Source organism: Nicotiana sylvestris, chromosome 10 (assembly GCF_000393655.2).
Source record: "Nicotiana sylvestris chromosome 10, ASM39365v2, whole genome shotgun sequence".
NCBI classification, from domain to species: Eukaryota; Viridiplantae; Streptophyta; class Magnoliopsida; order Solanales; family Solanaceae; genus Nicotiana; species Nicotiana sylvestris.
Window position 1 is genome coordinate 158759246 of NC_091066.1, and position 13549 is coordinate 158772794.

The 13549-nt window shown below is 36.9% G+C and overlaps 1 protein-coding gene across 1 annotated transcript in view; it reads left to right on the top strand.

Moving 5' to 3' along the window:
• Positions 1-5323, top strand: part of LOC138880172 (uncharacterized) — a 56097-nt gene extending 50774 nt beyond the window's left edge. Inside the window, exon 2 of the mRNA XM_070159844.1 lies at positions 4407-5323. Coding sequence (XP_070015945.1) covers positions 4407-5323 — 917 coding nt within the window. The remainder of the gene's footprint in view (positions 1-4406) is intronic.
• Positions 5324-13549: the final 8226 nt, after the last annotated feature.

Consider the following 13549-nt stretch of genomic DNA (forward strand, 5'->3'; position numbering starts at 1 on the left):
ATATATTTCATGAATCTTTCTTTGTTTTTGGTAATTAAATTGTGAATTTAAAGAGGAAATTGGGGGTTTGGCCTAAAGTTTCACAATGTGAATTTTTGAGTTTTGTACATCGATTCGCAGTCAGATTTGAGTGAAACTAGTATGGTTGGACTCGTAATTGAATGGGTTGTTTTATTTTGTGTGTTTTGTCGGGTTTCGAGGCACGGACCCGAGTGTATTTTTGGCCGATTTTGGATTTTGATTAAGGATTTGATCTTTATCATTTGGAATTATTTCCTTAGGCTTTATTTGATGTATTTGAGTTGCTTTTGGCTAGTTTTGAGCCGTTCAGAGGTCGCTACACGCGTGATGGTATTTTTGGAGCATCGCTTGGCTTGCTCAGTATTGGAATTGGCTTGCTTGAATTAACTCTTCTAAACTTAGTGATGAGGGTATGAACCCCGAATTAAGTGCTATGTGATTGGCGTTGAGGTGACGCACATGCTAGGTGACGGGCGTGTGGGTGTGCACCGTATGAATTTTGACTCCATCATTTCTTTGGTACTGTGTAATTACTTGATCTTACCTATAACCATGAAACTTCTACGCACTTGAGATATTGAGCTCTGATCTATATTAGACATCATGTCTATGCTACATACTTACCCTATTGGGACCCATTGAGGTCATTTCTGCTGTTGAATTATTTGCTTCCATTTCTTTATTTACTCAGTCATACACATTCATATGCATATCATATCTCAGTCTTCGTTGTTATTTATTGATACATCATATCATCATTTTTGGGCTGGTTTTATGAAATTGTGAGCGGGAGAGAGAGAGAGAGAGAGACTGGAGAGATTGATGACTTAGGGAGGCTGAGGGCCTGATTGTAAGGATATTGATACTATAGCACGTGAGTTGCCCGTGCGGATTATGATATTGATACTATGGCACACGAGTTGTCCATGCAAATTATGGCGATTGGGTTGTAGGAGACCCTTCGGAGTCTGTACATACTCCTAGTAAGCGAGGTTGATTATGTTGAGGGATGGATCTTCCCTGGATATGGATATTATCCGAAACATTATATACTTGGAGATGGATCTTCTCAATGGGCTGGATTGGCCCTCCTCAGTACTGAGTGACTGCTGGTCAGTTGATATATATATTCCGGGATAGATCTTCCCTAGGCCGAATTGGCCATATACGATACTGAGTGATTGAGCATGATGAGCAGAAAGTGTGAGACAGTGAGATTGAGTACTCTGAGAGTGTGAGTATATGATTCATCTCTGAGATACATGGCATTGACATGCACACATGACATACATGCATATAGATGCATTTTTCCTCATATTGTACGGTATCACGTCATTCATGACTTTTTACACATATTGATATGTGGGCATAGAGAAGTATTTCACGCCTGCTATATAAAAAGGAAATGAAACATCTTATTTATTGTGGAAAGGATTTGTAGAAAAATTATTGTTTCAAACTATCTCATATTTTTCGACGATTTCGGTAAAGGATTTAGATTTTTACTGATATACTTGAAAGGCTGAACTATTTTCGAGAATTATGAAAAAGGCTGAGCAGTTTAAATTTTGAGTTACTTTTTTGTCATTTGCTTTACATTGTTATGAATTGTTGTTTGTTATTGGTGTTAGACCGATCTATGTTCCAGCTCGTTACTACTTTCAACCTAAGGTTAGGTTTGTTACTTATTGAGTACATGGGGTTGGTTGTACTCATACTATACTTCTCGACCTTGCGTGTAGATTTTGACTGATGATGTTGCTGTAATCGATGGGAGATGGGATTGAAGATGTACTTGCGTTCCGGTTGTAGCTGCCTCTTATTCATGGTAGCCTTAGATTTGTAAAACTCTGTTTATGTACTTTTCAAACAGATGATGTATTTACTTAATACCAACTTTGTAAACATTATTCTTAGAAACTCATGATTTGTACTACCGGTCCTTGGGGAATGTATTAGATTCGGATATGTCTTTACTTAATTGTTTCATTAATATTATTAAAATTGGATAATTATTAGTTGACTTACCTAGTGGGTTGGATTAGGTGTCATTACGACTAGTAGATTTTGGGTCGTGACAGACTCGAACCTATGACCTGTAGGTCACGTGGAAATAACTTTACCGTTACTCCAAGGCCCGCGTGTGTGTGAGTGAATTAGTAAGAGAGAGGAGGGAGAGACAGAGAGCTCGGTGCACAAATCATCTCGCATTTACGTAGGGTCCCAGAAAGAGTCGCACTACAAGGGAAAACGATGTAGACAGCCTATCATAATGCAAGTATCAATGACTGATTTCACAACTCGAAACAACTTTGCTGTTGTCCCAAGGCTCATATGTGTGAGTGAATTAGTAAAAGAGAGGAGGGCGAGACACAGGGAGAGACTAACCACATGAAAAGATCAATGAGGTGACTAAGAAAAACCCGATCATTGAAGTCTTGTCCAATAACAATAACAATAATTACCTAGTAAAATCTCATAAACTGAGATCTGAAGTTTAAAAATTGGCATATGAAGTTGTCAGAATACCGAAATATAAATTTGGAAATCGTTAGGCTTGTACCTTGTACAGTAATATCAATATTGGTCCTGGAAGCTACTGGTGGTTTTGTAACAATTATCTTTGTCTCACTGTTAAAATTTTTGTCATTAACCATATCTTTTCTTGGCATTCTAACATTTTCCACTACATGTAATAATCTCAGCAGATAATATGAATTCGTTTAATTCTACATATGAATTGGTTCAACTTAATTAAATGGGAAAGTATATCAAAGGAAACAAGATTAGAGATCTAAAACACAAAGACGACAATTTCAACAAAGTGGCAAAGGTCAATCACTGCTACACGGAGGTTAACAAAGGGTGTGTTTGGTATAACGGATTTCTTGGAAAATAAGTAGTAATTTTATTCATTTTTCAATGTTTGCTATGCAAATTAAGAAAAATAACTTCTCAAGAGTATTCATAAATAATTTAGATATAATAAACATGAAGTCATAAACTTCCGAACCAACAACCTTCGGAACCGACAAATTCATAAATTTCTGAACCGCTAAACTTTCGAACCAGTAAACTCTATATTTCTAAATCCGTAAAACTCCAAACGCATAAACCTCCGGACTCATAACTTTGAGACACGTAAAATTTCGAACCTGTAAACTGAAAAATAAGAAAACCAAAACTGAAAATATAAAAATAAAGAAACAATTGTGGGGGAGGGGGGGGGGGATGCTGCAGAAAAACAAAAAAATAGAAAACAGTAAATTGAAAATACAAAAAAAAGTTTAAAAAATATATTTTTTTTTCGGGGGTGGGGTGGGGGGTGGGGGGTTTTTGAAAAATGAAAAAATAGAAAACAGAAAAATAAAAATTAAAAAAATAAAAAAATAATATTTTTTTGCGAGGGGAAGGGGGAGGGGTGGGTGGGTGACGGGGTTGGGAGGGTTAGCAGGGTGGGTGGTGACAGAAAAGAAAAAAAAATGAAATCAAAAAAAAAAAAAAGCCTTTTGTAGTGAGGGGGTGGGAGAAGTGGGGTAGGGGAGATAAGGGGGAGGGATTGTGGTTAGATGTGAGGGTATGTGAAGTTTTTGGAAAATGTTTTCCTAACTTTTTTTAGGGAAGTCATTTTCCTCTAAATTCAGAAAAATGTGATATTTAAGAAAAAATTTCGAAACTATTTTGTGCAACTAAACATTAAAAAATGGAAAAAAAAAATTCCAAAAAAAAAAATACCACCCAAAATGACAGACAATTCATCTAACTATGGTTTAAATTGTAGCGCCATCATCTGGTATACAACCTTTCAAAATCTTCCAAGATAGGTCCGAGGGGATATATGGATAAGCTTAACTTCCTTTCATTTAAGATGAAACAAAAGAAGAACAACTTTACAATGAATCGACAACTATTTAGAATATATTATTTTTGTTATGATAAATATCACATTATGGTGGATGTCTACTCTTCTTTCATGATCTTCATCTCAAATGCTTAATGACATATTGAATGACATATTTTGTATGTTCAATGACATATTCCATGACATGTTTTCTTCACTTTTTATGCCTATATAAAGACTTTGTAATAGATAGGAAAATACAAACAATTGAAGAAGAAATAAGAATCTCTCTAACTCTCTTTCTATCTATATCTCTTAGTTTGTTTTGCTTGTTCTATATTGTTATTTTGTGTTATATTTTATAACACGTTATCAGCACGAGGCTCTACCATCTCAAGAAGATCTTTGAGAAAACTAAGGTATAATTTTTCTCAAATTTGTATTTTTTTTTAAATGTCTGATATTATGAAAAGAAAGTTCGTTGCCCTTGAAATTTCGGGCAAGAACTATATGACATGAGTATTGGATGCTGAAATCCATTTAGATGCAACGGGTCTTGGAGACGTCATTAAAGATAAAGATAAAGCATCTACACAAGACTGTGCTAAGGCCTTGATTTTCTTGCGCCATCAGCTTGATGAAGGGTTGAAAATTGAATATCTCACAGTGAAAGATCCATTTGTTTTGTGGAATGGTTTAAAGGAAAGATATGACAACTTAAAGTTGGTCACTCTTCCACAAGCACGATATGATTGGGCTTATCTTAGGCTCCAAGACTTTAAGTCTGTTTCTAAATATAATTCTGCTATGTTTAGAATTACTTCCAAATTGAAACTCAGTGGAGATAATATCAGTGACTATGATATGCTTGAAAAAACGTTTACAACGTTTCATGCTTCCAATATGGTCTTACAACAGCAGTACCGAGAGAAAGGCTTCACAAAGTACTCTCAGTTGATTTCTCTTCTACTTGTGGCTGAACGAAACAATGAATTGCTTATGAGAAATCATGAAAATCGACCCACTGGGTCTACACCATTGCTTAAAGAGGATGAGGTGTATTCCCATTATACTAATCGTGGAAAAGGTCGTGGCCATATTCGTGGTCGTGGTCGCGGTCGTGGCCATGTCCAAGGAAGAAATTTTCCTAGTGTTAATCATCCTCCACCGAAAAATAACTTACAAAAATGGAAAGGTAAAGATGAGAAGCGAAATGCAGAGAGTTCAGAAACTAAATGCTATCGTTGCGGTGGAAAAGGGCATTGGACAAAAATTTGTCGCATACCAAAACATTTGGTTGAGCTTTATCAAGCATCTCTGAAGAATAAAGGCTCTGAAGCCAATCTTGTCTATGATAATGAATTTGACATCACCCACTTGGATGTGGCAGATTTTTTTGAGCACCCTGATGAAAAAATAAACCACTTGATCGGTGATGGATCTGTGGTTAGAGATGATTGAGCAATTTAATTTTTATGCTTTTCTATTCGTAGTATGTAATGAATAAACATCTCGTAATTTTTATTGCACTCTATAATTCTTCTTATGTAGTTCTTAAGAATATTTTTATTTCCGAAATTTTATAAATTTCACAAACAATTAGTAATATCCTATTAATTAGTATTCTAGTCTCAGTGATCTTTTAACGATTTTAACTTTCCTATACATTGCTTTAATTCTCTTTAAGAAAAGGTTTACAAGCACCCTGGAACAACTTTTGTTACTCCACCCTCAATTTTTTTTATGAGTATGTTCTTTTCTTACACGAATCAATTATGTTTCATACAATGTGTAGGAAAATGCAAATAATTTATACTTGTAAATAAATTTGTTGTAGTTGTATTAGTCATATGTGTACTTGTATTATTTTTTGCGTAATTATTTGTATAATAATTAGAATTTGCTAGAAAATCCATTAAAGGCTACTATTGAATTATTGGTTTAACTTTATTTGTTTTCCATTTTTCTCTAAAAACACTAATATTTATTCATATATTTCTTTTGTATGTCAAACTATGGGAAGCAAATATGGATATCTTTCAAAGCAAACTTGGATCAAAGTTCAATTACAAAAATATTTGCTTAATTGATTCATGTACGACACATACAATATTCAAAGAGAAGAAATATTTCTCTCATTTAAGTATGTGTAAGGCAGATATTATTATAATTTCTGGTAGTAGTAATCTAATTGAAGGCTCTGGAAGAGATACTATAACTCTGCGTATGGGAACAATATTATCATTGAGAATGCAATGTTCTCCTCCAAGTCCAAGAGGAACTTGTTGAGTTTTAAAGATATCCGCAAAAATGGTTTTCATATTGAGACAATAGATGAGAATAATATGGAATATCTCATCATTACCAAGAATGTCTCTGGCCAGAAAAGAATTATTGAGAAGTTTCCATCTTTATCTTGTGGCCTGTATTGGACAAATATTAGTGCAATTGAGGCACATTCTACCTTAAACCAAAAGGTTACTGCTTACAATACTTTTGTACTTTGGCATAATCGATTGGGCCATCCTGGATCAATTATGATGAGATGAATCATAGAAAACGCAAATGGGCATCCATTAAAGAATTTGAAAATTCTTTTAAATAATGAATTTTCTTGCACTTCTTGTTATCAGGACAAGTTAATTATAAGACCATCACCAACAAAGGTTGGGATTGAGTCCCCTGCTTTTTTAGAACGTATACAAGGGGACATTTGTGGACCTATTCACCCACCTAGTGGGTCGTTTAGATATTTTATGGTCTTAATATATGCATCCTCTAGATGGTCTCATGTATGTCTATTGTCGTCTCGCAACCTCGTGTTTGCAAAATTAATGGCACAAATAATCCAATTACGGGCACAATTTTCCGATAATCCAATTAAGTCTATTAGACTTGATAATGCTGCTGAGCTTTCATCCCAAACATTTAATGGTTATTTCTTATCAATTGGGATAAAAGTGGAACATCTTGTAGCTCATGTTCACACTCAAAATGGCCCTGCAGAGTTTTTAATTAAACGTGTGCAATTGATAGCAAGACCGTTACTCATGAAAACGAAGTTGCCCACTTCTGTTTGGGGTCACGCCATTTTACATGCAACAATTCTAATTCGTCTCAGACCGACAAATTATCACAAATATTCCCCGTTGCAATTAGTTTTGGGTCATGAACCTAATATATCTCATATAAGAATTTTTGGATGCGCTGTATATGTGCCTGTAGCACCCCCATATCGCACCAAGATGGGTCTCCAAAGAAGGTTAGAAATATATGTTGGGTTTGAATCACCCTCCATTATTCGTTACCTTGAAACATTAACGGGAGATTTGTTCACTGCTCATTTTGCAGATTGTCGATTCGATGAGGCATTTTTCCCAAAATTAGGGGGAGAAATTAGTGAAACAAAACGTGAAATTTTGTGGAAAAATACATCATTGTCTCATCTTGATCCACGTGCATCTATTTGTGACACAGAGGTGCAAAAGATTATCCATTTGCAGAAAATAGCAAATCAAATGCCAGATGCATTTACGGATTTGAAAAGGATAACAAAATCACATATCCCTGCAGAGAATGTTCCAATCCGTATTGATGTCCCTATTGGACAATCTTCTAGTGTCATAGCTAATGAGTCAAAAGCATGCCTAAAACGTGGCAGACTATTAGGTTCTAAGGATCAAAATCCTAGAAAAAGAAAAACAAATGATCAAGATGACACTACGAAAGAGTCTCATAAAGAAATTCACGATTTAACCAATCCTGAGATTCATGAAGAAATCAATGAGCCTGAGACTCAAGAAAATAAGGAACTATCAATAAATCCAATCGATATTGAGACAAATTTGAATCGAATGGATATAGTGGCAGATTACATCTTTGCATATAATGTTGCATCTAGCATTATGCAAGAAAGTGAGGATCTTGAACCTCAATCTGTTGGAGAATGTCGACAAAGACTTGATTGGCCAAAATGGCAAGAAGCAATCCAATTAGAGTTAAGTTCACTTGCAAAACGTGAAGTTTTTGGGCCTGTAGTCCAAACACCTAATGGTGTTAAGCCTGTTGGCTACAAATGGGTCTTTGTACGCAAAAGGAATGAGAAAAATGAGGTACAAAGATATAAGGCACGCCTTGTTGCACAAGGATTTTCACAAAGGCCTGGTGTCGATTATGAAGAGACATATTCTCCTGTTATGTATGTTATAACATTCCGTTATCTCAATAGTTTTGTTGTCCATGAAAAGTTTGACATGAATTTAATGGATGTAGTTACAGCCTACCTTTACGGCTCACTTGATAATGAGATATACATGAAATTTCCCGAGGGATTTAAAATGCCTAACGCACAGAATTCAAATTCCCGGAAAACATTTTCAATCAAATTGCAAAGATCTTTGTATGGTCTAAAGCAATCAGGAAGAATGTGGTATAACCGTCTTAGTGAGTATTTATTAAAGGATGGTTATATAAATGATGCCATTTGTCCATGTGTTTTTATAAAGAAAACAACATCGGAGTTTGTTGTACTTGCCGTATATGTTGATGACATAAACCTTATTGGAACTCCTACAGAACTCCAAAAGGCAACTTATTATTTAAAGAAGGAATTCGAGATGAAAGATCTCGGAAAGACAAAATTATGTATGGGTTTGCAAATTGAACATTTGACAAATGAGATTTTTTTTCATCAATCTGCCTACATTAAAAAGGTATTGAAACGGTTTTACATTGATGAAGCACATCCATTAAGTACTCTGATGATTGTTCGATCACTTGATGTGAATAAGGACCTGTTTCGACCTCAAGAAAAGAATGAAGAGCTTCTTGGTCCTGAAGTACCATATCTTAGTGCAATTGGTGAACTAATGTATCTTGCTAACACTACAAGGCCTGACATAACTTTTTCGGTTAATGTCTTAGCAAGATATAGCTCTACTCCTATAAGGAGACACTGGAATGGGATCAAACACATATTGCAATATCTAAAAGGGACTACCGATATGGGCTTATTTTATGGCAATGATTGCAATCTCGATCTTGTTGGTTATGCCGATGCTGGGTATTTATCTGACCCGCATAAGGCTCGATCTCAAACAGGTTATGTGTTTACATGTGGCGGCACTGCCATATCTTGGCGATCGACTAAGCAATCAATCGTGGCTACTTCTTCTAATCATGCTGAGATAATTGCTATTCATGAAGCAAGTCGAGAATGTATTTGGTTGAGGTCTATAATACATCTTATCCGAGACAAATGTGGTTTGAAGTGTGAAAAACTACCCACAATTTTGTATGAAGACAATGCAGCATGCATAGCCCAATTGAAGGGAGGATTCATAAAAGGAGATAGGACAAAGCACATTTCCCCAAAGTTATTTTTTACACATGATCTTCAAAAGAATGGTGATATCAATGTGCAACAAATTCGTTCAAGTGATAATATGGTTGATTTGTTCACCAAATCTCTACCAACATCAACTTTCAAGAAACTGGTGTACAAAATTGGGATGCGAAGACTCAAGGATGTGAGTTGATGCTCTCATCAGGGGGAGTTAATACGCGTTGTACTCTTTTTCCCTTACAAGGTTTTGTCCCACTAGGTTTTCCTTGCAAGGTTTTTAACGAGGCAACCAAAAGGCGTATTTCTAAATATGTGTACTCTTTTTCCTTCACTAGGATTTTTTTTTTCATAGAGTTTTTTTTCCTAATAAGGTTTTAACGAGCCACATTATCTTTGGACATCCAAGGGGGAGTGTTATGATAAATATCACATTATGGTGGATGTCTAATCTTCTTCCATGATCTTCATCTCAAATGCTTAATGACATATTCAATGACATATTTTGTATGTTCAATGACATATTCCATGACATATTTTCTTCACTTTTTATGCCTATATAAAGGCCTTGTAATAGATAGTAAAATACAAACAATTGAAGAAGAAATAAGATTCTCTCTTCCTCTCTTTCTATCTATATCTCTTAGTTTTTTTTGCTTGTTCTATATTGTTATTTAGGGTTATATTTTATAACAATTTTGATGTATTTTGATTTTTCTTTTTGTAGTATATATAGGGAAGATTTATCACTCCCTACCCTCCTTTTTAAACATATCTGATGACCCACCTATGTATTGGTTGGAACATGTTCCACTTCTGTAGGAACAGGGAGTTTGGGATGCCTTTCAGAATGGAATAAAAACAGGTCCGTTGATTTTAAAATTTTAAAAAGAAAAAAACAATTTCAACAGACACTTTTATTAAGGCTCATGCCTGGGTCAGAAAGATGTATGTCTGAAAGGCCGACATATTCAGGATTCCAAAAGGAGAGGATATTGATCCCGCTGTTCTGGATGAGTGGGAGGCTGAAGCATTCACCAAAGGTTGGAATCTGAGAGGTTTAGACGCTTCCCAAAAATTGAAGAAATGTTTGCTTGAGTTCCAAGCAATGACTTGGGTGGATGTCCGTAATCGATACGAGTCAAAAATAAGGATCGAGGATGATCAGGTTGGTTTTCTGTCATCGGCAAAGGGACGGGAAAAAAATAAAGAAAAATTAAAAGACGACTTCAACACGAATAGACGGTCTTCAAGGGGCCAATTTTTGCGCTACGAACGGACCGAAGGCCGTGGCAGAGGTTTCCCGTCAGGAGATAGATTCGCCACCAACATAAGGTCTGATAGTGGACGAAACAACAAATCATTATAGGACAAGGAAGCGTTAGGTATGCGGGATCCTTCGTACCCCAAGCTTTCAGAATACAATTTCATTGTTAGCATAGTAGAGTTGGTATCAGCCATGAGAAATATCAAGGATGCACAGAATCTGAGGCCAATGAGATCCGATCCCAGCTAGAGGGACCCCAACTTGTTGTGTGAATACCACAGGACGAATGGATACCGGACTGGGGACTGTTGACATCTCCAGGAAGAAATGGCGACACTATTGAATAATGATCATCTCAGAGAATTCTTAGGTGACCGATCTAAAAACAACTATGATCACAACCGAGACAATGCGGAACCCTCGAAAGCAAGGGAAGATTCCCCGCGCCAGACGATCAACATGATGAGGGGGGGGGGTGGACGAAATAAATGTGGTCACCTTCTCGGCAGCAAAAAGGATGAAAGTATCAATAACTCATAGCAAGAGACTCTAGGAGGTTGCCGAAGATGACATCACTTTCATGGAGGAGGACGCAGACGGATTGTTGCTACCGCACAATGACGTACTGGTAATTTCTTTAGATGTTCTAGATTTTAATATTAAACATGTTCTAGTGGATCTAGGAAGTTCGGCCAATATCATACAATGGAGAGTATAGGAGCAAGATAAACTCATTGGAAGCATCATTCCGACCACAAAAATTCTCGATGGATTCAATCTCGCAAGCATGACAATCTTAGGAGAGATTGTGTTGCCCATGAATACTGGAGGAGTGATGAAAACAACTCTTTTTGAAGTGGTAGATAGTGATACAATATAATATTTTTCTGGGATGACCATGGTTACATGAGATGAGAGTTGTACCATCAACGTATCATCAGTTGCTGAAATTCCGAATGCCCGAAGGAATTAGGTAGATAATGTGCGACCAATTGGCGGTTAGGAGATGAATGCGATTTCAGTCTCCAATAGAAAAGCTAAGGAATACGTGGCATAGCAACTATAGGAACCAGCACCCGCCCCAGAATTAAATAAAGGTAGCAAGGTAGCCCGGGGGCATAAGTATCAGAATCCTATCAGGTGCGAAGGTAATTCCAGGTACCAGAAGAAACGAAAGCAATAAAGTCCACGACAGAAGAACTCGAGCATGTTGCATTATGTGAAGAATTCTTAGAAAGGAAATTCCACTTGGGGATAGAACTGCACCCTCAGCTCAGGTTTGGCCTTATTAAATTTTTTAAATATAATGTCGATGGTTTTGTGTAGTTGCATGCGGATATGACAGGTATCCCGATGGAGGTATCCGTACACAAATTAAGACTATATCCCAACATACCTCCGATAAGATAAAAGAAACACCTTATTGCGGAGGCCAGAAATAAATTCGTCAAAGAGGATGTAACTCGCTTACTTGATATCGGTTCGATCCGAGTGGTAAAGTATACAGATTGGCTAGCTAATGTAGTCGTAGTTTATAAGAAGAACAATAAATTTTGCATGTGCGTAGATTATAAGGACTTGAATAAGGCGTGCCTAGAAGACTTATTCCCACTGCCAAACATCGATCAAATTATCACATCGATCAAATGATCGATGAACAATGGCCGAGCACGAGTTAATGAGTTTCCTCGATGCTTATTACGGGTACAATCAAATAAAGATGAACCAAGAGGATTAGGAAAAGACTTCGTTCATAATGAATTTTGGCACATATTACTATAATGTGATGACCTTCGGGTTAAAGAACACCGGAGCCACTTTTCAGCGGCTCGTAAAAAAAATGTTTGAGAAACAAATAGGAAAAACTATGGAAGTTTATATAGAAAATATGCTCGTTAAGTCTTTGAATGCAGGTGATCACCTTAAGCATTTGCAAGAGACTTTTGACATCCTAAGGAAACATAACATGAAGCATAACCCCGAGAAATGCGTGTTCGGGGTTAGCACGGGCAAGTTCCTAGGATTTTTGGTATCACAAAAGGGGATTGAGGTAAACCCTGATAAGATCAAGGCCATCGAAGACATCCCGGACCAGCAAGCATGAAAGAAGTCTAAAGGCTCACGGGGAGATTGGTAGCTTTGAGTAGTTTCATTTCCTAGTCATCGGAAAAATGTCACCGTTTCTTCGCACTGCTCAAAAATAAAAATAACTTTGAATAGACTCTAGAGTGTCAGAAGGCTTTGAGTGATTTGAAAAGTTAACTGTTAAGCCCTCCGTTACTTTCAAAATGAAAGGAAGGTAAAACACTGTTGGTCTACCTCGTAGTCTCGGAAGTAGCAGTATGTGCAGTTTTAGTCTGTGAGGACGAAGGTACGCAATCTCCCATTTATTATGTTAGTAAAATTTTAATGGGAGCAGAAACTCGCTAACCGCATTTGGAGAAACTGTCCTTGGCTCTCGTAGTATCTTCTCGGAAGCTGAGCCCCTACTTTCTTTGTTACCCGATAGCTGTAGTAACCATATTTTCCCTGCGGAACATCCTTCACAAACCCGAACTCTCGGGTAGGTTGGCCAAATGGGCCATTGTAATGAGTGAGTTTGACATAGAATATAAACCAAGGACTGCAATTAACTCACAAGTCTTGGATGATTTTGTGGCAAATTTCAGTCCGATATAACTTCAAAAGAGGTCAACTGTACAAAAAATCTTTCCAATGCCCGTTGGCCTATGCTTGGGGGAATCCGAATGTTATACGAGAACTCCACGAAGGGATATGCAAAAACCATTCAGGCGCACATTACTTAGTACTAAAACTGGTAAGGGCAGGACATTATTGGCCCGCATGGAACAAGACGCCAAAGCCTTTGTACAAAAATGCAATAAGTGCCAATGTTACGCACTGCTATTACATCAAATGGAAAAACCTCTATATTCTGTTCTATCTGTGTGGCCGTTCATAAAATGATGGATGGACATCATCGGACTAGTGCTACCGACTCCCGTTAAGGTAAGATTTCTTTTGATTTTGACTAACTATTTGTCTAAGTGGGTGGAAGTAGGTCCTTGTCAAAAGATCG